At 42.5% G+C, this 23,886-nt stretch overlaps 1 protein-coding gene across 7 annotated transcripts in view; it reads right to left on the reverse strand.

The window, feature by feature from the left end:
• SULF1 (sulfatase 1) overlaps positions 1–23,886 on the reverse strand; it is a 106,119-nt gene that overhangs the window by 13,249 nt on the left and 68,984 nt on the right. For all 7 annotated transcript variants that reach the window (XM_081013307.1, XM_081013304.1, XM_081013306.1 and 4 more), the window contains 8 exons: positions 23,286–23,436; positions 21,712–21,887; positions 20,979–21,107; positions 20,658–20,714; positions 18,867–18,996; positions 4,666–4,882; positions 1,442–1,694; positions 226–322 (listed from right to left, as the gene is read on the reverse strand). In XM_081013307.1, the coding sequence (XP_080869433.1) occupies positions 226–322; positions 1,442–1,694; positions 4,666–4,882; positions 18,867–18,996; positions 20,658–20,714; positions 20,979–21,107; positions 21,712–21,887; positions 23,286–23,436 (1,210 nt within the window). The remainder of the gene's footprint in view (positions 1–225; positions 323–1,441; positions 1,695–4,665; positions 4,883–18,866; positions 18,997–20,657; positions 20,715–20,978; positions 21,108–21,711; positions 21,888–23,285; positions 23,437–23,886) is intronic.

A 23,886-nucleotide genomic window follows, 5' to 3' on the forward strand; every position in this document is an offset into this window, starting at 1 on the left:
TGCTAAACTGTGGTTTAGCACTAAACTGTGGTTTAGCATTATGCCAAACACAGCCACCCCATGTTTATGGCCAAGCAGAGATTTGAACCTAAATCACCCAGTTCTGATTGCGATCCTTCACCCACTGGTACATTTTGTGAGATTTGCATTTTGGTAAGATACCAGCACAGGTATCTTTGGTAAGATACCAGCACAGGTATCTAATAAAGGAAAATGACTTCAAACCTCTTTGTCAATGTAGGCTTTGTGGTCTTTCCAGGCTCTGGCTGATTGGTACAGTTCCCTCTCACAGTGAATAGAGTCATTCGGAAGAATAAAACACCTTTAAGTGGAAAAATGGATAAAAGAAAATAGGGGTGATGTTTGGGGGAGAGAGATCTTGGGTACATGCAGCCTAAATCCTCTGAATCCACAGAGTAAAGAAAACACTATAAATTATTTTTACTACGGTAGTTCCAGCATCTCGTAAGAATCAAAGTGGGCAAGTGCTTACTCTGCTTCCTCCCTAGGGCGGAAGGACACAGCTTGGTTGGCTCCTCCTCAATGGCTACAGGCACATTATGGAACAGCTTCCACTGTGAAGTGTAGCTGATTCCTTCCTTCCTGGCTTTGTTTGCCAGTTACTAAAGACCTTTTTATATCTTCAGGTTTTATTGAGAGGTTTGGAGGGTGGCAACAGGTTTGGAGAATGGGCCTATTCTGTGTTGGCTCAGCGTCTGAGGAATGCTCTCCCCAATGATCCTCAAATGAAGGGTAGTATAGGATTTAATAAATAATAATCAGACTAGTTTCCACATTAATCACAACTTCCTTGCCCTTACCTTTATAATAATGATGATGATAATTTATACCCCACCCATCTAGCTGGGTTTCCCCAGCCACTCTGGGTGGCTCCCAACAAAATATTAAAAACATGATAAAACATCAAACATTAAAAACTTCCCTAAACAGGGCTGCCTTCAGATGTCTTCTAAAAGTCAGATAGTTCTTTATTTCCTTGACATCTGATGGGAGGGCGTTCACAGGGCAGGCACCACTACCAAGAAGGCCCTCTGCCTGGTTCCCTGCAACTTCACTTATCGCAGTAAGGGAACTGCCAGAAGGCCCTCAGAGCTGGACCTCAGTGTCTGGGCTGAACAATGGGGGGGGGGGGGAGACGCTCCTTCAGGTATACTGGACCGAGGCCGTTTAGGGCTTTAAAGGTCAGCACCAACACTTTGAATTGTGCTCGGAAAAGTACTGGGAGCCAATGTAGGTCTTTCAGGACTGTTGTTATATGGTCTCGGTGGCCACTCCCAGTCACCAGTCTAGCATCCGCTCCTAGCCTCACTACCCTTAATCCACTATCTCCCTTATCCATCCATCAATCCCAATGTATCTCTGCTCATGTACTTGGCTCCTCTGACTTCACCGTAGTCAGCTGTGGCAAAAGCATTCTTACTTATGAGTCACTCGGACAGAGTCTGGCTGGCCGACTGCGTTGGTTCCATCGGCTAACATCGCTTTGTCACCACCAGCGGTATCTTCTGATTGACCCTCCTCCTCTTCACTGTAACCTCCATGCCGCTTAACAATGCTTTTGGGTTGGAGGATATGCAGTTCTTCCTCCTCCAGGTTTATATCATATATTTCCCCTTCAAATTCCACAGACAGGGAACGAGTCTGGCGTGTGTGAACAAACCGTGGTTTGTATTCTACATTGGTAAAAGAACACAGAAGTGTCAATTAGACAACTACTCACGGTGCACTCTTTATAAAGAGGGGAAGGAACCAAGACCCGGGGACTGATACAGAGTAACTGGGGAGAGGGGAATAGTACATTCATTATGATTTTCACTACAAAGCTCTTTGGTCCAAACAATCAATGCAACAGACATGACCCTACCTAGCCCTGCACTGAACACTTCATTTCTTTAAATAAAATGGGACCTAACTTTCCAGGGCAAAAAAACCTTCCCAAGGCAATTTTCTAAAATTGCTCTGCCCAGGTCTGCTCTACACAGCACAATGGATTGTGACACTATTCTTGGAGAGATTTTAATTTTAATAGAGAAGCATTAGGGCAATGTCATTTCCTCTCCCAAAATCTGAACTGCTACAGCCTAATTTACATTCTCATTCTGTTCCATTTGTCAGACAAGAGAAATGCAAGTCCCTAGGAGCGGGGAGGATATGAAATGCAACTTTACCAGCATAATCTTGCACAAAAATGGTCCTTTTAAGACAGCGATGGGAAACCTGAAACCCACCAGATGTTGCTGGACTCCAACTCCCATTAGCTGCAGCCAGCATGATCAATGGTCAGGGATGATGGGAGGGGGGCAGTAGAGCTCAACAACACTCATAGGACAACAGGTTATCTTTCTCTGATTTATGGGATGTTCACATGGAGGTCACTGTAATTGTGAGCAAGGCCTGTGATGTTCTGGAGAGGTGAGGTTTTTATTTTGCCACCCCTCTGCCGCTTCCTTGGCCCACCCCACATCAAGTGTAGGCATGTTGAGAAATGCTCTACTCCACCTGGTAGGAAAATACAGGTTTTCTGGTTGGTTACATAGCCACCATAGTGAATTGCCACTTTGTAGATTACTGGAAATAGTACCTTGTCTGTCTCCCTAATATAAGAAATGTGCACTAGATTCAACTTGATAAGTAGTTCACATTGGAGTCCACTGGAGGGCACTGCAGAAACATGTGTTGGAAACTAGCTAGCTAGGAATTTCGCTTTAACAGAAATCTGGATGCATTAAAGTACAACAGGGACAAATAATTTGTGTACAGATGGCTGAACAATTTAAACTGCATTTAGGGCTGGGAAAAAGTGATGAGCTGAGTGATAATATTGTCACTGCCAGGTTGATCTAAATAGTTTGTTCTAGATGTTTTCTGCCCAGCAGAAAGCATAGCTTTTTATCTTGTAAAAAAAAGTGTAAGACAGCAGGCAGTTTGCATTAAGGATGCATTCAGTAAATATATACATCTAGATGAGAAATCGCTGCTCAGTAGGACAAGAATACAGAACATCTATTTGGGTATATTTCACAAGATTGTCTAGCCTTTATAGAAATGTACTAGAAGCAAGCTTTTGAGCTACACTAATAACTTTTTCTTCAGATACAAATATTTAAGTACTATTTAAACCTGGCTAAGCTCACCGATGTTGTTTAAAATAGTCTAGAAACACAAAGTTCCATTAAACTGAGAGCAGACAGAATTCGTAGTAGTGTGGTGGTTAGAGTTGGACTAGGATTTGGAGACCTAAAGCTCACTTGACTATGAAGATTCCTGAGATAGACACCAACTCTCACCTTGACCTACCTCACAAGGATGTTGTGAGGATAAATGGCGGGCGGCGGGGAGAACCATGTACAGCACTTACAAATGCAATAATTCAAGAAAAAAATGTTTGTAGTCAGGAGCTGATGGGAGTGGGAATCGCTTTGGGATAAATAGTACTTTCTCCACATTTACTTCTATGGTTTAACTTGCTTACCTGGTTGGCTTTGGCCTGAAAGCTGATTAGTTGCCCCTTCCTAATTTATGCTTCAGGTGAGTGGCCTTGTTTGCCCCACCTGACCCACCTTGCATAGTGAATCCAATCTTCTTATCTTATTATTTCTTTACCACACTTCAAAATCTTCTCTGAAGGGGTGGGTGGTTTTGTGACCGATGAAAGAGCCAGCCAGTAAGTGCCGTAAAAATTCACCTTCTACTCTAACGCATCCTGCCCTCCCAAACCGGAGGAGAAGACTGTAGGGTTGCCAGAATTATGGTAGGTTTCCACATCAAGCTCACTGCCGAAACAATGCACATCTAAATGCAGCCTTACTGGAAGCCCTGTTGTTCACTGGAAGCCTTCGGCAGTGATGGAAGCCGATTACAAATTATCTTAGAATTCCCGAAGTATAATGGCATCAACTTTCTAGACTCAGAGGGCTCAGAGCAATATATGTGGCAGACTATAGCTCCAACCCCGTGTCATTGGTTGCTTACTGCTCCACCTGTCTCCTACTCACTGCCTGCTTTAACGAATGCTGAAAGTCAGAGGCAGAGGTACCAGCACATGTCTCTTGAGCAAAGCAACAAATTGTGCCTGTTGCGTGACTGGTTGCGTCTGAACCTGCTTGATCTGCCAGGGGCCTCTCTCAATAGCGCAGTCTGTGAAACACTGGAAGAAGGCAATTAGGAAAGATGGACAGGCAGTCCAGGCCAGTGAGAAGCCGTTCCACCAGTGCACTGGATGAGGAAGGTGGGAATAGCTCTGTACAAACGGCCAGGGGGATCTGATGCGGACGTCACACAGCATCTATTGCCTGAGGTGACCACCTCACTGTGTCTAGTGGTAGGGCTGGCCCTGCCAGAGCTGAATGAAGTTCGTGACTAATACATACAGTTATTAGTTTATTAGATCAAATAATCACACAAGGTGATATCTGACTAAGTCATACTTAGAGCACACCACCAAAATCAATGCGCATACTTTTTGAATGCAATGTCCTCTACCAGATGCCGCCCACAGTGATTTATATTAAGTGGCATAATTTTTTTCAGTCCACAGTGAACTTGCAGGATTTGTTTCCCCAGATGGAAGATGTGTGGTGCCTAAACCTGGAGCAAATTAAAGTCTCTGACCTTTCTGAAAGCCTTCAATATACTGTCACCTACTTTGTATTCCGGGGTTTCTCATAAAAGCTCTTTGATTTTTTCTTTGAGTCCTACTGCTCCGGTAATCAGCTTCTCCGCAGTCGCAGTCATTTTCTTTGCTGCTGTATCCCCGGGAGTGAATGCTTCGCGTTCTCTTTCTGATAGCAAGGATGTCACTGGACGCTTTACATTTGTGAATGCGGAGTTTGCCAGACGCATCTTCGATGCACTGCCACTTCTGCGGGGAAAAGACAACGAACAGGCTGCTTAAATTTATCTCTCCGAACCTCCATTTTTATTTTAAGAAGTACAACAGGCAATGCCTTCCTTGTGGTCAATAGTTTCTTTTTGCATTCTTGCAAAATATTACCTTACACTCCAGGTAAACCTGTGTTTGCATAACATGCAAATGAATTACACCATGGGTAGGCAAACTAAGGCCCGGGGGCCGGATCTGGCCCAATCGCCTTCTAAATCCAGCCCACAGACGGTCCAGGAATCAGCGTGTTTTTACATGAGTAGAATGTGCCCTTTTATTTAAAATGCATCTCTGGGTTATTTGTGGGGCATAGGAATTCGTTCCCCCCGCCCCCAAAGAAATATAGTCCAGCCCCCTACAAGGTCTGAGGGACAGTGGACCGCCCCCCTGCTGAAAAAGTTTGCTGACCCCTGAATTACACCATTGCAGCAATGGGAAATATATAAACCATACAGATCAACTATACTAGGAGTAGCTGGGCAAAAAAAGCAGCCTCTGCTTCTCACTTGGATGGTGTGGTGACGGGGAATAATGGGGGCCAGTGATGGTCACTGGTATGCCCCTGCAGCCTCAACCTCACTGCTGCCCCTACCCCACACCATCCCAGTTAACTGATCCCACCATTAGGACGGTGGCTCCATATCCCACCACCCACCATGCCAGCTGTGTCTGAACTGTTCCATCCAGTGTCTCCCATTACACTCAACTCGTATTTTCACTCACTGACCAGCCTCAATTAACACAGCCAAGAAACCTTCAGAGGACTCCCTTTCAGAAGCACACTGGTGCAGGGCAACAAGAAGTTGCACTAAGGTTTCTCTCTGCAATCCCATGCACTGTGCAACCAATCACAGCACATCCTTGCAACTTCTCCTCTAGTCAGAGTCTGCACAACTCCTCAAGGACAGGCACAAGCCCCTTCTTTTCTGCACTTATATGTTCTCTTTTTTCCTATTACTTACTGCACTATATGGACAGGTTAAATGGAAGTTGCATATGACTGAAGACCTTAGATAATCTGACTTTTGGGCTCACGCTCTGAAAAATTATTACTGCTTTTAATTTTTATGAATGTGCAGGCTTTAAAACATCTCAGCTAATCTACCACAAACTGCAAGTTTCCCAATGGGCTAATGAAGAAAGATAATGCAGTCCTCGAGAAGGAAGTTTTCCAAAAAGCCACAAAGTAGTAGTTAAGCTTGATCTGCTGTTGCATAAAACAGCACTTTTCATGCACTGAAAACAATAGTTTGTGAGTGGAAATAGATCTGGAGCACTTCCACGTCTGCTGAAGTCCAGCTTTCCTTGCTAGATCACAGAATATCAAGAACAGCTGCTAATTGCTCCTAATGGAAGTTAAAAGCCCATTCAGGTGACCTGCAATATCAGGGTCCTCCGTTTGATCCCATATGCAGCTGGAGCAAAGCCACACACACATCGCATACAGACCAGGGGTGGTGATGGAGGAAGACAAGAAGAGTACTAGCATGCAATCTGTTGGATCGGCTACTTCTGGACAAGCATAGGCTCGATCTACAGAGATCAGTAAACTACAACAGACAGTTTGCTATGTTTAAACTGACCTATCTATGTCGCCCAGCCAACTGCAGAGGGTTTCACTTAAACATGGGCGTGCTAGATGCCAAAACAGATTAAACCGTGAAGTGCTTTCCATGTCTACTCAGACGTTATGTCCCACTGCATCCAACAGGGTAAACTCCCAAATAAGTGAGTATAGGACTGCAGCCTAAATGGATATAACCAGAAATGGAAAATTACTAAAAGCAAGGGATGATATGGTTTACCCTCGACTCAAGGCAAAAGATTCCATCACTAATAAGCACTAATGAGACCTGGTTAAAAACAAGGTACTGTGTGGCTGAGCACAGGGTGCCACACTTTATCAACATTGATGGGACAGGGAGGGGGTTGTATCAGAGGGCAATGCCTCACCATGTCTCTTTGAGCCACCATTTTTTCTCAAGTTAGGAAGCTTCCCAAAACGAGAGCTGCATCAGTCACCAGTGCTTCCTGCCCTCGTTGCTGTGTGCTTCTCCTTTAGGTGATTATACAGATCAGCTTCGCTTCCTGCCTTTACTGCTGTGGGTTCTTTGATCACCAACCCTGATGGCTCTTCTTCACAGACACAGCTAGCCAGTCACCTGTTGCCAGCTGAGAGAAATCCTTGACCATCCTCATTTCTTTGACCCAGTCATAGCTTTCAGGATTATGAAAAACCCTCCCACTTGTTTAACATCCGTTATGCCCTAAGCTACAAAACACAGTCCTGAAGCAGGAAAAATGCTTGGAATGTTTTGGAAGGGAAATGTAATGATGTCCACCTAGGGAACCTTTGGCCCACCAGATGTTGCTGAACTACAATTCCAATAATCTCTGCCACTGGCCATGGGCTTGCTGGAGCTGATGGGAATTGTAAGTCAACAACATATGGAGGGCCACAGGTTCCCCACACCTGGCCCAGGGAAATAGATTTCACCTGAGGAAATTGCCACTGATTTCTCTCCTGTTACCCAAAGGGTCTTTGGCCACAATTTAATTCTTTGATATTTATACAAGTCCCCTCTTCTGTTCAGCATTGATGTGGTTGCACTTACCGGTGTAAAAATAATTCATCCTCTGCCACAGTAATGTCCACATCCACCAGACAGCGATCCTGGCCTGACTGTTCTGACTGCCAATCAGTTTCCGGGCCCAATTCAAAGTGTTGGTTTTGACCTATAATGCCTTAAATGGCTCAGGACCACAATACAGTGGTACCTCAGGTTACATACGCTTCAGGCTACATACGCTTCAGGTTACAGACTCTGCTAACCCAGAAATAGTACCTCGGGTTAAGAACTTTGCTTCAGAATAAGAACCGAAATCGTGCTCCGGCGGCGTGGCGGCAGCAGGAAGCCCCATTAACTAAAGTGGTGCTTCAGGTTAAGAACAGTTTCAGGTTAAGAACGGACCTCCGGAACGAATTAAGTACTTAACCCGAGGTACCACTGTACCTGAAGGACTGCCTCTCCCCATATAAACCGCCATCATCTGAGGCACTTCTTTGTGTGCCTCCTCCACATGAGGCCCGGAGGGTGATAACATGAGAATGGGCCTTCTCTGTAGTGGCTCCCCATTTGTGAGATGCTCTCCCCAGGGAGATTCGCCTGGCGCCTTCATTATATATTTCTGGGGCCAGGCAAAAATGTTCCTCTTCAACCAGGCCTTGGGCTGATTTATATTTTGCTGCCTTTTAAATGTGCCTGTGGAAAGGGGAGTTATTGTTTTGCTGTTTTGTTTTACTTATTTTCATGTTTCTGTCCTCTATTTTACTCTGTGAACTACTCTGTGAATCTAATAAACAACAACAACAACAATAACAATAACCAGTCCATGATAAGAATTAATATATGCCTCACCCACAGGTTCATTGTAGTTAATGGCACAGGGGCACCTCCTGCCTATTTGTTACAGAATACCAAATCTGCCTTGACACGTCTTGGGCCTGTTGCATATTAAGATAGCCCAATGGTTGTCATGGTGACCTACAAAGCTCTGAGCTGTTTCCAAGTCTGAGACCGCTTCCATCAGCTCAGACAGGGATTGGCTAGGCAAAGGGATGATTGGTACTGAGGAAATCTCTGAAGTCTCTCTGTGGCCCAACACCAGGCAAAAGTATTTAATATATGTTGTCTGCCATCCAAACTACCTGATGATAGAGACTGAATATAATTTAAGCTCCTTGGAGAATTTTCCAGTATTGATTATGAATCACAGCACAGTAACAGCTCAATCCAGCTTAATAAATGTTGAGATGAACTGAACAGAAAATCCAAAACTGAACTGGCAAATCCAAAAGTAGCCCCTCTTACAGATTTGACATAGTTTTGGGAATTAAGTAAAAGGGCAAACATATACACATTACTGCTGGTTTTCTAAAGGTTACAGTAGAAAGTGTTGTTGTTGTTTAGTCGTTTAGTCGTGTCCGACTCTTCGTGACCCCATGGACCAGAGCACGCCAGGCACTCCTGTCTTCCACTGCCTCCCGTAGTTTGGTCAGACTCATGTTTGTAGCTTCGAGAACACTGTCCAACCATCTCGTCCTCTGTCGTCCCCTTCTTCTTGTGCCCTCAATCTTTCCCAACATCAGGGTCTTTTCCAGGGAGTCTTCTCTTCTCATGAGGTGGCCAAAGTATTGGAGCCTCAGCTTCACGATCTGTCCTTCCAGTGAGCACTCAGGGCTGATTTCCTTAAGAATGGATACGTTTGATCTTCTTGCAGTCCATGGGACTCTCAAGAGTCTCCTCCAGCACCATAATTCAAAAGCATCAATTCTTCAGCGATCAGCCTTCTTTATGGTCCAGCTCTCACTTCCATACATCACTACTGGGAAAACCATGGCTTTAACTATACGGACCTTTGTTGGTAAGGTGATGTCTCTGCTTTTTAGGATGCTGTCCAGGTTTGCCATCGCCTTTCTCCCAAGGAGCAGGGATCTTTTAATTTCGTGACTGCTGTCACCATCTGCAGTGATCATGGAGCCCAAGAAAGTAAAATCTCTCACTGCCTCCATTTCTTCCCCTTCTATTTGCCAGGAGGTGATGGGACCAGTGGCCATGATCTTCGGTTTTTTGATGTTGAGCTTCAGACCATATTTTGCGCTCTCCTCTTTCACCCTCATTAAAAGGTTCTTTAATTCCTCCTCACTTTCTGCCATCAAGGTTGTGTCATCTGCATATCTGAGGTTGTTGATATTTCTTCCGGCGATCTTAATTCCTGCTTGGGATTCATCCAGCCCAGCCTTTCGCATGATGAATTCTGCATATAAATAAGCAGGGAGACAATATACAGCCTTGCCGTACTCCTTTCCCAATTTTGAACCAATCAGTTGTTCCATAGCCAGTTCTAACTGTAGATTCTTGTCCCACACAGAGATTTCTCAGGAGACAGATGAGGTGATCAGGCACTCCCATTTCTTTAAGAACTTGCCATAGTTTGCTGTGGTCGACACAGTCAAAGGCTTTTGCATAGTCAATGAAGCAGAAGTAGATGTCTTTCTGGAACTCTCTAGCTTTCTCCATAATCCAGTGCATGTTTGCAATTTGGTCTCTGGTTCCTCTGCCCCTTCGAAATCCAGCTTGCACTTCTGGGAGTTCTCGGTCCACATACTGCTTAAGCCTGCCTTGTAGAATTTTAAGCATAACCTTGCTAGCGTGTGAAATGAGTGCAATTGTGCGGTAGTTGGAGCATTCTTTGGCACTTCCCTTCTTTGGGATTGGGATGTAGACTGATCTTCTCCAATCCTCTGGCCACTGCTGAGTTTTCCAAATTTGCTGGCATATTGAGTGTAGCACCTTAACAGCATCATCTTTTAAAATTTTAAATAGTTCAGCTGGAATATCATCACTTCCACTGGCCTTGTTATTAGCAGTACTTTCTAAGGCCCATTTGACTTCACTCTCCAGGATGTCTGGCTCAAGGTCAGCAAACACACTACCTGGGGTATACGAGACATCCATTTCTTTCTGGTATAGTTCCTCTGTGTATTCTTGCCACCTCTTCCTGATGTCTTCTGCTTCTGTTAGGTCCTTTCCACAGTAGAAAGTACCCATCGATTATAATGTTCAAATAATTACAAGTAATTATTTCCTATTGTGGCCTTAAGCAAGTTCATACTTCTTCTGAGATATACAAAATGTATCTTTTGTAAGCTCCTCATTACTACAAGTAACAAGAAGAGAGAATTTACAACATATTTCAAACTGCTAGTATAGGGAACACACAAACAATACTTATTTTTCTATATTCTGCCATCTATAGACTACATGCAAAATTCTAAGGACCAAACTAGACATGATGCTAGATGTGTCTTTGCATTTAATCACAGAACTGAACTGTTGGGAGGGACCCCAAAAGTCATTTCATCCAACCCCCTACAATGAAGGAACTTCAGTTAAACAATTCCTGACAGATGACCATCCAATGTATGTTTAAAAACCTCCAATAAAGGAGAGTCCACCACCTTCTGAGGTATGTCTGTTCCACTATCAAAAAGCTTTTATTGTCAAAAAGTTCCTCCTAAAGTTTAGTTGGGACCTCCTTTATTATCCATAAAATCCATTGGTTTGGGTCTTACCCTCTGGGGGAGCAGAAAAGAAACTTGCTCCATCTTCTATGTGTCAACCTTTCAGATATTTGAAGATGGCATACTGATCAGCAGTTCAAGAAACAGAATAGGAGACTAGCTCTAGTCACGCAGATTTGCATGACTGCAGTTTATTTTTATAGGGATGCACACACATTACCCTAGCACTTGTTGGACTGGATCTACGGTAAACAACAGCAATCTCAGGTTATTATTTTTTGAAGGCTAACATCTTTTCTCTTACTTCGATTATTTTACTAATTTAGCATGGATTATTCTAGTGTTTTGTTCTTAAAAAAAATACAAACAGCATCAACTGGGTGTGTCAGATAATTATTAGGACTGTAGCACCAGTTAACACCTTTTCTCCTCTGCAGTCCTGACAAAAACCCCTCTCAGCATCCTGGTCATGTAGACCAATTTTTGCAACCATGATACAACCCAAAGTTTGTGCCACTAGAGCTATAGCAGCATATACAGCCAGTGAAACCAAAGCAGCTTGTCATCAGGGAACATCAAAGCCTTCGATCCGAGATGACTCCACAACTGAAGTGATTAGAACAGCAGCCTTTGGAAACAAGACTTGATGCTGGGTACAGTTTCATCCTCAATGTATTCCTAACAGTGGAGCCAACATTTCAGTTTTTCCTTTTCCTTCTGCAAACCTATCTAGTTCCCCACAATCCTCTAGGAAGGAACTTAAGTCAGAAGCCTCAGTTCCTGCTATGCCTTACTGCTATCACTGTGGAAAGTCCATTCCATGGGGAAATAGAAGTCCCCAACTTGAAGTTCCTGGAGCAAGAAATTAAAAAGTCCCTGTCCCAGGTCCTTACTTCCATTTGCCGCCTCCTCCATTCATGCCTGAAAAGTTATTCCCACAAATCTAGTCACCTGAAAGGAATCTGGACAGTCTTTTCAAGGAACTGCCAAGAAAACTGGCAGCGACACACACCATTCTGGAAAGACTTTTCAATAAATCCCAAGAGGCAGATTATGGCGCCCTCCACTTATTGGTTTTATGTGTATTAATATAGATTTACATTCAACATTGTTAAAGTGCAATAAATGCCCCACTTAAGTATTTAAAATGAACACTGTTTACTTAATATGCTGTGACAGCTTTAGACAGCCATTAAAGCCTTTCATGTAATGAGGAAATTAATTACAGAGTCTACAAAAGATGCCTCAACAGTAGGCATGCTTAGAGGTTATGGAAACTCTGGCAGCTGACAATTTAGGCTTTAAGAATGTTGGAAAGGTTGATCACCAAGGCATAAAAAATACGGTCCAGAGTGAAGAACTCATTCATTGGATTTCAGTGGAAATTTAAGTTTGCAAAGCTTTGGCTTTGTTGCACCCTAAGTCTTGAAAAACTAGGTTTTAGTGCTGCAATAGCTCAGAGATCAGAGGAAAAACTCTGATCCTGCTTTCTCTAACTTGGTGCACCAGATATGGAATGTCCCCCCACCCACATCATATGCATTTTTAAGCCATGTAAAAACCTGCGTGTTCAGATAGGTGTTTCTATGAAATTGGTAGGAATATACAGTGGTACCTCTGGTTATGTACTTAATTCGTTCTGGAGGTCCGTTCTTAACCTGAAACTGTTCTTAACCTGAGACACCACTTCACACCGCCTCGGCGCGATTTCTGTTCTGATCCTGAAGCAAAGTTCTTAACCCAAGGTACTATTTCTGGGTTAGCGGAGTCTGTAACCTGAAGCGTCTGTAACCCGAGGTACCACTGTATGTATTTTACATTTGAAGGAATCTTACAAGCCAGGTTCCTTTGACCTTCTGGATGCTGCTCAACAACAACTCCCATCAGCCCCAGCAAGCATGGCCAACGGCCAGGAAAGATGGGAGTTGTAGTTCAGCAACACCTGGAGGGTGAAATGTTCCTCACAGCTGTTATAAGCTTTTATCCAATTTTTGAGTGAATGGTGTGTGTGTGTGTGTGTGAGAGAGAGAGAGAGAGAGAGAGAGAGAGAAAGGAAATGGGAGCTACTATTCATATTGATCTTGATCAATGACAGCTTAGTACTAAGGTACCCAGTACAAAGGAGATTCTGCATACAGATCAGGGGTGGGGGGTGGAACAGAAGTGTAAATGGCCATTTATTAATTTAGAGGGAGGAACAAGCTTTCTTCAAGCTTGGGTATGAAACCTACTTTTTCTAAACATTCTTGAATGAAGTCTTATTGCTTTATATAGCTGGCTGTTGCTGTTTTAAGCAACAATATTCTTTCATTGGGTTTTTAATTATTGTTGCGAGCTGCCTTGATAAGGGGGAGTTTAAAACAAGAACTGTGGGGGAAGATACTTGCAGCACTCAACCAGGTCGCCATATGGATCCTGTACCTATATGGCTACATTTAAAGCAGACCCTATGAAGCTGGCTTAATAATAATAATAATAATAATAATAGGCAAATCAAACCTTAATTCGGTCTAGTAAAAATAAAAAATGCAAAGATTTATCTGCAAAAGGAAGCGTAAGGCTCAAGTTTAGCATCACAGACTTAGGTGTTCTTTTCAGAATTATAGCACATAATAGAAAGATGAAATGTAACAAACAATAAAGAAGCAAACCAGCTTCTAGCTTAATCACCAATTTACAATGAAGGGATTTAGCTCAAATAAAATATCTTGTGTGCAAAAACGGTCTGCAAATGCTACCACTGTAAAACATGTCCTTGATTCAAGGGCTACATTTAAAAATAATTTCCCTAACAATGGTTTGTTTTGTGTGTTCTTGCTTTGGGAAGCAATTTATTTTCATTGAATGTCCCCAAAATATCCCTAATGACCCCTGCAGAACGCTGGACAAATGCCCAGATGGCATAGTTGAAAGAGTTTACCTTTAGCTAATTAAGTCACATTAAAGGTAACTGGAATGCATCAACTTACAAGGTAGCATAAAACAACTGAGAACAAGGTGGAAGGCATAACATTTACATGCCAGTTTCCCCATTAAATTTTCTATTTCCTAGTCAATTGAGGGGGAAAAACACATTTACAGGGAGGAAATTCTTCACAGAAACTGCTTGGGGCAAGTATTATTCTGCACTCATTATATTCTTTAATATAATGAGTGCATTATATTGATAATATAATATCATAATATCTTTAATATCTATAAGAGCTTGTGGCTATCCTTGCCAGCATACTGTACTTATCAGTGCAAACATTATCGAAAATTTCAAAGACATTTGTAAGGAATGTGTAGTTTCATGCTGAAAGACATTGATATTATTATCAATATACAGGCATACATAGAACAGCACATAACCACATAAAAATATAATCTTAAATACACATTAAAATATAATGGCGGAGGAAGGTGATGGTGGGGTAGATGCCAAACTGATTCTGCAGGATTGAAGCCACTCCTATTGATAATAGTGCATGGTTGAGTCACACTGAAGATCAGTGTTGCAATAATTTTAAAAGCTGCCATAAAATGAGTCTGAAATACCCAGAACAAAGGGGCAGAAGAAGCAGAATAACTGCAGTCTGGCAAATGTGTTGTGACTTGCAGGCAAGCTCAGTTGGTTAGAGTATGGTGCTGATAGTGCCAAAGTAGCAGTTTGATCCCCATATGGGCCAGCTGCATATTTCTGAATTGCAGGGGGCTGGACTAATTGATCCACAGGGTCTGTTTCATCTCTACAGTTCTATGATTCTAAGCAAGCAACAGAATCAAGCGCACATAAAGCCTAATGTATACTGGACTAAAGATAACCCAAAGCCAACACCAATTTTGGATACGCACAACTCTTTCAACTCAATTTCAGCCTCGGTGAGGCAATTAAGGACAAATGGGTGACTGTCAAATTCTGTTTCTCTCACTTCCTCATTTTTCCAATCTTAATTCTGCACATTTTCACATCAGTTTGCAATTTTTTAAAAAGCTGAAAATGTGTTGCCATTTTTGTGTGAATTTCTCCTACCCTTCAGATTTCTGTATGCAATTTCTCCTAATAGACACAGTATTGCAAAGCAATTTTAACTAACAGAATGCATCTTTATGTTATTTTGTACACATAACTTGGATGGAGAACCACACTGCAAAATTTGGAGAAGTGTGAATTTTGAAGTATGGCTGTGTTTCAGTTCATATATTGTTTTGTGCAGTGCAAGTTAGATAATTTCACCTTTAAATGTGTTCTGGACTAAATTTCTTCTCAATCCCTAGGAGAAACCTAGTTATTCCCCAAGGCTCAAATGATGTGCAAGCACGAGAGGGTTTTTTCCACCCTTAAACTTGCCTCTCATTCTATGGACTAGACAACTTACCATTTCATGTGTCCTGTGAATGATAGTGGAAGAATGTGCAACCTTGTACCCAAACACTGTCCCTTACATTTACTTACACACACACACACACACACACACACACACACAACCTAGAGTCTGGGCTTTTGTTTGATGATCCTACTTAAATTAAAGTTTCCTGTGCACCATAATTGCTTTTGTATTTTTTTTTTTTTTAAATAGTATTTATTAAGATTTTCAAAAAAAAAAAAAAAAAAAGAAAATACAGAAAGCAATAGTTAAAATACGTTCATAGCCTTATTTTCATAAATCCGCTTTCTGGGACTCCCCCCTTCCCCCACCCCTACCATATTCCTTTTTCATATTGTTGGCTCCACAAGCTCTCAGTTCTGAATAAAAACTTAATTTGTTTAAACCATTATTCGAATTTAAAATTTCTACGCTCCACATCAATACCCTTAATAAAACACAAAAAATTTCTTTCCCAGGGCCCACCCCCTTTTCATTCCACAATTTCCCTTTTTTTTAATAATAGAAACACCCCACATAATAAAAATATCAGAAATAAGAAATAAAGAATATAAAAGATGAGACAAAGCCAGTTCAAAAAAAGAAGTTGACAAGCCTTTGGATTTTAGTTCTCCCCCCCTGTCCCCGGTTTGATTTCCCCCTGACCACCAAACCATATTATCCGCCTGGAATTCTTACAATCCAAGAATCACCTATTTCCCCCAACTCCTTGCTGGTTTTTTTTTTCTTTTTTTCCCTTTCATAATTATTTTTAGAACACTTAACTTCAGATCTTAAATAAAACTCCCCCCATTGTTCTTTCCAAATTATAGTCCAGTTTCCTCTTGTTCCGCTGCTGAAACGTTCTAATTCAGAAGCTTAATAAGTCTGCAGGGATTATTGTTATTCAGGAACAAAAACTTGCGTTCAGTCCCTTCCTTTCTTCAATAGAAAATTCTATTGTCTCCTTTAGCTGAACACCCTGTAGACAAAATATTATTTCCGTTTTGCAGCTTTCCCAGAAGATAACCAGTCCTGTAAAATTCCAATGGTATTTTTTCCCACTTACGACCATCTTTGTAATGTCCCGAAACTCCTCTAGGGGGATTGTTATAACTTTGTCTTCTCTAGTCCAAAAGTCCGATTGTTATCCATATTTTCGCCATTTTGTATCCAAGTTTTAACGAGTTGTAGCAAATTGTAACAAATTTAGCCAGCAAAGTTCTCATAATAAAATCCTTCTACTTTCCGACTTTGACAGCTACTTTGACAGCTGTCAAAATCTCCGACTCTTTTCACCAGGCTCTCTCTTCAATCACCCCGGTTCCCAGGGGGGGGGGTTACGTTTCTTCTCCCTCAATTCATCCTCCAGCACAGTTCTTGTGATTCCCCATCGTGGAATTCTTAGTGATTATCAGCAATACAAATCTTTTTGGACCTTGGTTTCCCCGTCCTTGTCTTGAAAGGTTTACAATAGGGGGGGGGACTGACTTCCTTTTTGGATCCCCCCCCGCTCGTATCCAATTTCAAAAAGAAATTCTTTTTTTCCTCCTTTTAAACCCAATTTCCAAATTACTCACGGGTTGTTGTCTAAAAGTCCGAATTTTCAATAGAAGAAGTCAGCGCTCTCCGCCGGATGGCATGCGGCTGCGCTCGGCAGGGATAGCAGAGGACTCAAAGCACCACGCTTCTCCCCGGCACCCGATCCGTAGCCTTTAAAAAGGCTCCTTCACGAGTCGGGAGGGCGCTAGCGGTGCCAGCCGAGTCTCCATGTCCACGACCCTCGTGGCCGTGGTTTTTAAGGGTCCCCGCATCGCCGGTGCGGTAGGACCCAGCCCCTGCCGAGCAGGCTCCCTCCGGAGCTCGGAGGGAGTCCGCCATTCGGCGATGGCGCCAACCCGGAAGTCCATAATTGCTTTTGTAAATGCTACAAGGTTGTTTCAAAAATCAATAATGTCAGCAAAGTCATGTTTATACACAGTGTCATAATATGAAATGCTTTTAGTGGATTCTTGGGACTGTCTGTCTGGCTAACCACTTGATACTTCAACCCAGCTTTTACCTGCTGATGTGTTTTAACTGTACTCTATTGCCACCCATAAAGGTGACCTTTACCAGTATATGAATGAATACTTATTTATTTTGGGAGCACAGAGAACGCGTCAAATGAGACTCTGCATTAAACGGCATCCTAAACTTCCTTTGAAGTATTAAATGCTCCTCGAGTAAAAGCAGCAATCTGTACAAAACTGTACAACTCATGGGTCTCTGAGCGACTTCTGGGACAAAGCAACAAAATAGACATGAAATCTGTCATTAACATAAAAGCTGCTTTGAGAAACAGTAAATGCGTTAACAAAAGTGACATAAAACTATTGCTAGCTTTTTCCAAAGCTAATGCCAAACATCTAAGGAAACCCCTTTAGCTGTTCTAAGTGTGGACTCAGGCAATCCTCCTCTTTAGACCACACAGTGATACTTTCCATAGCTTGGAATTCACATAAAACTGAAAAGGACTGGCATACATTTGATTTCTATAGCCTTCCTGTATTTAGCAATGACATACCATGGGCTCCTCTGGAGCTGGGTGAGAGGAGGCCTTGTCCAGTTGATTATAGAGAATGGAACCCATCTCATCTAACACCCTGTTTCCAGCATCAACTTACCAGATATCTCCAAAATATTCACAAGCTGAGCCTAAAGGCAGCACCAGTGTTACATCTGGCAGTGCCCTTGACACCATCCCAAGTCTCCCCTTGTTTCTCCCTGTGGCAGCAGCTGGAATGTGACAGTGTGGGTCTTTTTACTATCAGCACCTCAGCAGCGGCAATGGTAGCAGAAAGGTGTAGCAGCAGCAAATGCAGCAATCTAGACAGCCAGGGCTAAGGTTGGCACCTAACACTGAAAAGAATTCCTCCCACAATCTCCGAGGAGCTGGTGTAGAGTTGCTCTGGGTGGATGCCAGCCAGGCCAAAAGCCAGCAAGTGTCTGGCACTGGGAGAAGCCTCAGGCCCAGGAAGCTTTAGGTAGCAGTCTGTTTGTTGACAGGCCCTCCTGAGGGCTCAGGCTATTGGCAACTGCCCACTGGTGCCAACTTCTGGTGCCAGATCTACATGAAGACACCAGTCCTCTCCCACTTGTTTTAACTGTTTGGCAGAGGAACGGACTACCTTGGAAGATGGTGAACTCTCCTTCACTGGAGGTTTTTAAACAGAGGTTGGGTGGCCATCTGTCTGGGGTTCTTTAGCTGTGATTCCTGCATTGGACCAGATAACTCTTTGAAGTCCCTTCCAACTCTACAATATTTTCAATATGATTTGCTTCCCAGGATCTAAGAGGCCAGAACCTGGAAGTTTCATTTGGCTCGTATGGAGAGGAAGAACCATATGTGCACTGCCTTGAGCTCCTTGGGAGAAAGGTAGGATATAAAAGTAATTTCAAAAAATTAATAAATTGCGTGCTCACCTAATCTCTCAAGAAGGCACACACAGTAGAGACATAATGAAAAACGGAGGGATAGTCTCTTGCTTACCTGACCAGGCTGCTCACAAGCTGTTTGGTATCTTGCTTGCTGACACAACTCCTTTACTCTCTCATATTTGGGCAAGTGATTCGATTGCTGGGTATTTTTGCTCGCTTCTTCCTTCTTGCGCAGAAATTTACTTTTTTTATAAAAGAAAAGAAAAGAAGCAGCACTCCAAGGCATTTATAAGTAGCACACATGAATAAATTGCTTACAGGTATCCTGACAATAAAGCAATATAGAAAATGTCGTGAAATAAATAAGGCAAGCTTTCCCTGTAGCAGTAGCAAATAAGAAAAAGACAAGAAAAAGCCAATGTGGTACCTTTCCAGATATTGTTGTACTGCAACTCCCACCAGCCCCACCCAGCATGGGAAATGTTCAGGGATGATGAGAATGGTAGTCCAATAACCTTTGAGAACTATGTGAGCTATGTGCCTTGAGATGAACAATGTTCATCAGGCCCAGGGTAAAAACCTGGAAATGGCTTTCATCTGTATCTTTCGGGATTTCTCTGTTTCAGCCAAAGTTATCCCCTTTCATAAGACCTTCTACTATTAAGAAGATGTGTGGAAGCCCCGGGTAAGCCCTTTCCAGATATAGCACACCTCAAAAGAATATAAGTAGGGAGGGCAGCACTGAAGATGTCACCCCTGAAATGATGCATGTTCATTAGAACACCTGAGCAGAGTCCCTACACAGACTGCCATGCACACAAGCCCTTTTCCTGTGAAAGAGTCTGCATCACGGGAGATGGGAGATACAGTCATACCTCGGGTTAAAGACGCTTCAAGTTGAGCGTTTTCAGGTTGCGTCCCACGGCAACCCGGAAGAAACGGAACGGGTTACTTCCGGGTTTCACTGCTCGCGCATGTGCGGACGCTCAAAATGACATCACGCGCATGCGCAGAAGTGGAGAATCGCGACCCGCGCACATGCGCAGACGCAGGTTGCATTCTGCACGGGTTGCAAACAGGGCTCTGGAACGGATCCCGTTCGCAACCAGAGGTACCACTGTACTTGCACAGTTGAAACTCCCTTCTTCAGACTCCTCCCCAACCCCACACTCACTGTGGGAATGGGAGAGTGAAGGGGATGCAAAGAGTTCAGGAAGCAGAACCACACTCTGGCCATGACACAACTAAGGGGAGGATGCCTGACCAGAGTTATGAAGGCGCCTTCATGCATTCTAATAAACGTGCATAGGTCAAGGGCTGCAGCCTATTGCTCCCATGTACGTATGAATGTCCAAAAATGAACAATGCACGCACGCACACACACACACACACACACACACTGCAGATGCTCCTCTCCCTATTACCAAGAAGAGCAGGCTGCTTAAGGCAACTCATCAGTGAGAGGGAGGTTCTCTGGATGTGCTCAGACGCACAACTGTTTTTATTACTGCTTCGTATTATTTCGGGGTTGACCTCAGGCATCAAAAATGCAAAGTCTCAACATATGACACATGAACCATGAGTCAGAGGCTGTTGCTGCAGGACTATGGATCTTGCAAAGACCTCTTGGACAAACAGCTAAGAGCAGCAATTAACAGACAAGCTGAAGGAAAGAAAAACAATGGGATCTGGAAAATTGCTGGATGAAGCTGCTTTGAGGTAAGGAATGAGCTTCATAGACTGCAGTGTCAATGGGAGCAAGCAAATGGGCCAAGCTACCAGAAAGAAGGAAGTTAGATCTGTGCATTTGCATGTAGCATTTATTGCTTTGCTGCCCATTAAAAAAAAGTGCAGTTGCCCACCAGGAAGATTTTCCCAGAACTCTCTCAGCCCCAATAATTACCCTCTTTCCACTAGGAATGTATCACGCCAAACTTTGGTTTTCTTGTTTGTTCGAAACCTGAAATCAAAATAATAATATTTACTGTTGGCCTCTATGACCATGTTTGTCTAGGCAATTAAAGGTGAACTATTTATTTTCCCTCCAAACCAACTAGCTGCCCACATGTTCCCACAGTTTTAGAAATGTGTTCTTTAAAATAGTTTTAAGCTGGGAAAGCAGGGGCCGACTCCACTAGTTTTACCACAGTTCGTTTTCTATCTGCTTATTGATTTACTCAGGCATTCGCTACCAGACAGCCTTCAAGAAAGAGCTTTAACTCACCTGTTTCCTGCTTTTTCAAGGTCCAGCAGTTTTAGAATAGATTTGCCATCCATATCGGGAGGCGTGTCAAGTCCTGCAATATCCAAAACTGTTGGAGCAAGGTCAATATTCAGTACTAACTGAGATATTCTGCAAAATTACAAGAAAAGGTCAGAGTTATATTAGGCACGTTGGAAGCAACCTTTCACATCCTTGTAGAATTTGAATGGCAATTACTTCCAGTGTAGTACTTTGATGTCAAACTGTATATAATAGGAGTGAAATCTAAAAGTTCCCCTTCCAGAACTGTGCAATTAGCAGGAACATGCTAATACTGTATCAAGACATTTTTTTAATATGAGTCTAAGTTAAGCAATGATATGAAGCAGAGATTCTTCTCTTGCCAGTAGACTCATCACAAAATCTATATTTATGTAGCCTGATACGCCACCATGAGTACAATATATCTTCACATGACCCTAATAACTCTTTAGCAGCAAGCCACAAAAGAAGAACTGCACAGAGCTATAATAAAACAATGAGGGAGCTCCATTATACCTTTAGCAAGCGTGCTTTCTCTCTCTCTCTATATATATATATGTAAAGGGGAGGGGGTAGGTTTGATCTTCATAGCCAATGCTTTGCAATAATCTTGTTGAAATAAAAACCAGCCACTTAAGAATGACAATCAAATGTGCTTACAAATATTTTACATTAGGTACAACAGGTGTGCTGCGGACATAGGAGAACGTACACTGATCCCGGCTCTACACTTGGACCACGAATAAAGAAAGGGACGCGGATGTCAAAGTCATATGGCATTGACTTCCCTTTGACCAGTCCAAACTGCCCAATATGGTAACCATGGTCAGCAGTGTAAATAATGTAGGTATTCTCCAGTTCGCCAGTCTCCACTAGCATGTGATATAACTGAAACAGAATAAATAGAAAAGTAAATATGGAAACAATGCAAAGTCAAATCTATCACACACACAGCAGGCATATGCAAGCGAATATATACAAACGATCTAATACAGTTGCATTTCGGTGTTGAACCAAAAACACCAAGTCAGCAACTTTTCATATTGTAGTTTATTAGGGTTTTTGAGAGAGCTTGTGGGTTTCACACAATATATGCCCACTGCAAATATCCTGTACAGTGAGTGACCACTGTTGTAACCGTATCTGTCTCAATAGCAGAGGATGGACAAAGGCAGTTGTAAATCATTTGCTACTGAAAAGTCTTCCTCTCGTGTGGTTATGGAGCCACATGGATATGTCTTAGACCATTATTCCTTCTAAGAACACCCAGTATCCTCTACTCTAGATGAGAGGTAGCTGATCAAGGCCTCAAGTGAAGATCTTTCCCAGACCTTCCATTAGAGATTTCCTATCCACAAAGATGCCAGGGAACCTTCTACCTGCCTACCATATGCTGTACCAAAAAGAGAGCGCAACATTATAGTCAGCATTTCACAGAAATGGTGCCTGCGGAATGAATTGCTCCAGAAGATTCAAGCCAGTGGGTTGGATTTGTGGACGCATCTGCCAATAGATATAGCTCCTCTGGATCCAAACGAATGCGCTCAACCACATGGTATATATCTTTATATTCTCTCCATTTGCTAAATCCAATTCAGTCTTTTCCTATCAAAAATGGAATTACTTTTTGCCACATTTAACAATAGAAAAGGACTTCTTATGGCAGTCGTGCATGGTTATAGATGTGCAATTCAGATATTTGTCCAAGGAACTCTAAGGCAAGTAATATCTGTATCCAAAGCCGCCTTCTCACCATTCCAGAGGAGTAAATCCCCTTTTGAGAAAAGGTCATAGTCAAGTTAAGAAAATAACCTACAGAACACAAATTAAAATGCAGTCTAACTCTGCCAAACTGCTGAAAGATTTCCTGGATACGGTTGCTTCTTCAGAATTGCTTGTTAGTGTTATAAATAATACCACATCATTCTATGCCATTTCCCCTCGTACAAAGAGCTGCAGAATTCTGGGCAGACATCTCCTTTATGATAGGAAAGACCTATCTCTTCCTCACCCCCTTTGTTCCTCCCCCTTTCAACAGAGAAGTATGAACCAGGGAAAGAAAGAGGGGGAAGTGCCTCTTTGGGGTTAACACCAATGTGGGAAATACTGTATTCTGGGACAGGGATTCATTATTCTGCTAACTTCTTCTTTCTCCTTTGGCGATCACTCGTAGCCAAGTAAGATTGCCTTCCATGAACACAATATTACTAAGGGGCTCATGACAGCAGAAGGATTAAAGAGAGTGGAAGGCTAAAAAATTGTTTTCCGGATTTTCATTTTGCTCACCCTTTCCATGGAGTCATCAACTGACAGCAAAGTTTGAAGTCGTTTGCGCTGCAAGGTATTTGTGAATTCCATGTGGATAGGAAGCATGGGACCTGTATACTGCATGATCCAATGCTTATCCATATTTGGTGCATAGTTGTAACTGGGAGTTCTAAAAAAAAAAGAGAGATGATAGTTTAGAAGCTTCCAAAAGTTCATTTCTCTTGTTAATACCTGCACCCTTTGCCCGTAAGATGCCTGATTTACATGCTTAGCATAACAGGATCTTTGAAAAAAAATGTGATAAAAGAAAATACATTTTCATAAATCAAGAGGTAAGATTAAGCAATAGCAACTAAGCAAATCCAGCTGTACACACTGCAGATCTGGGATCTGACCCAGTTACAACTCCAGTATTCTATGCATTAACTCTGAGATGTTTCTGAAGCCCTTCATCACAATAAGCAGGTGTCTGGGAAAGAATACCCAGATCACACAAATTTTCATTTTCTTTTAACATGATTAGAAGACGGTGTCATATCCTATAACATACGTAATTGTGCTCCTCACATCTATGTGACTATTGTTCCTGGTTTTTTCCTTCTGCAGGGAAAAAATGTAG

This window comes from Podarcis pityusensis, assembly GCF_964106645.2.
Source record: "Podarcis pityusensis genome assembly, chromosome: 7".
NCBI lineage: Eukaryota > Metazoa > Chordata > Lepidosauria > Squamata > Lacertidae > Podarcis > Podarcis pityusensis.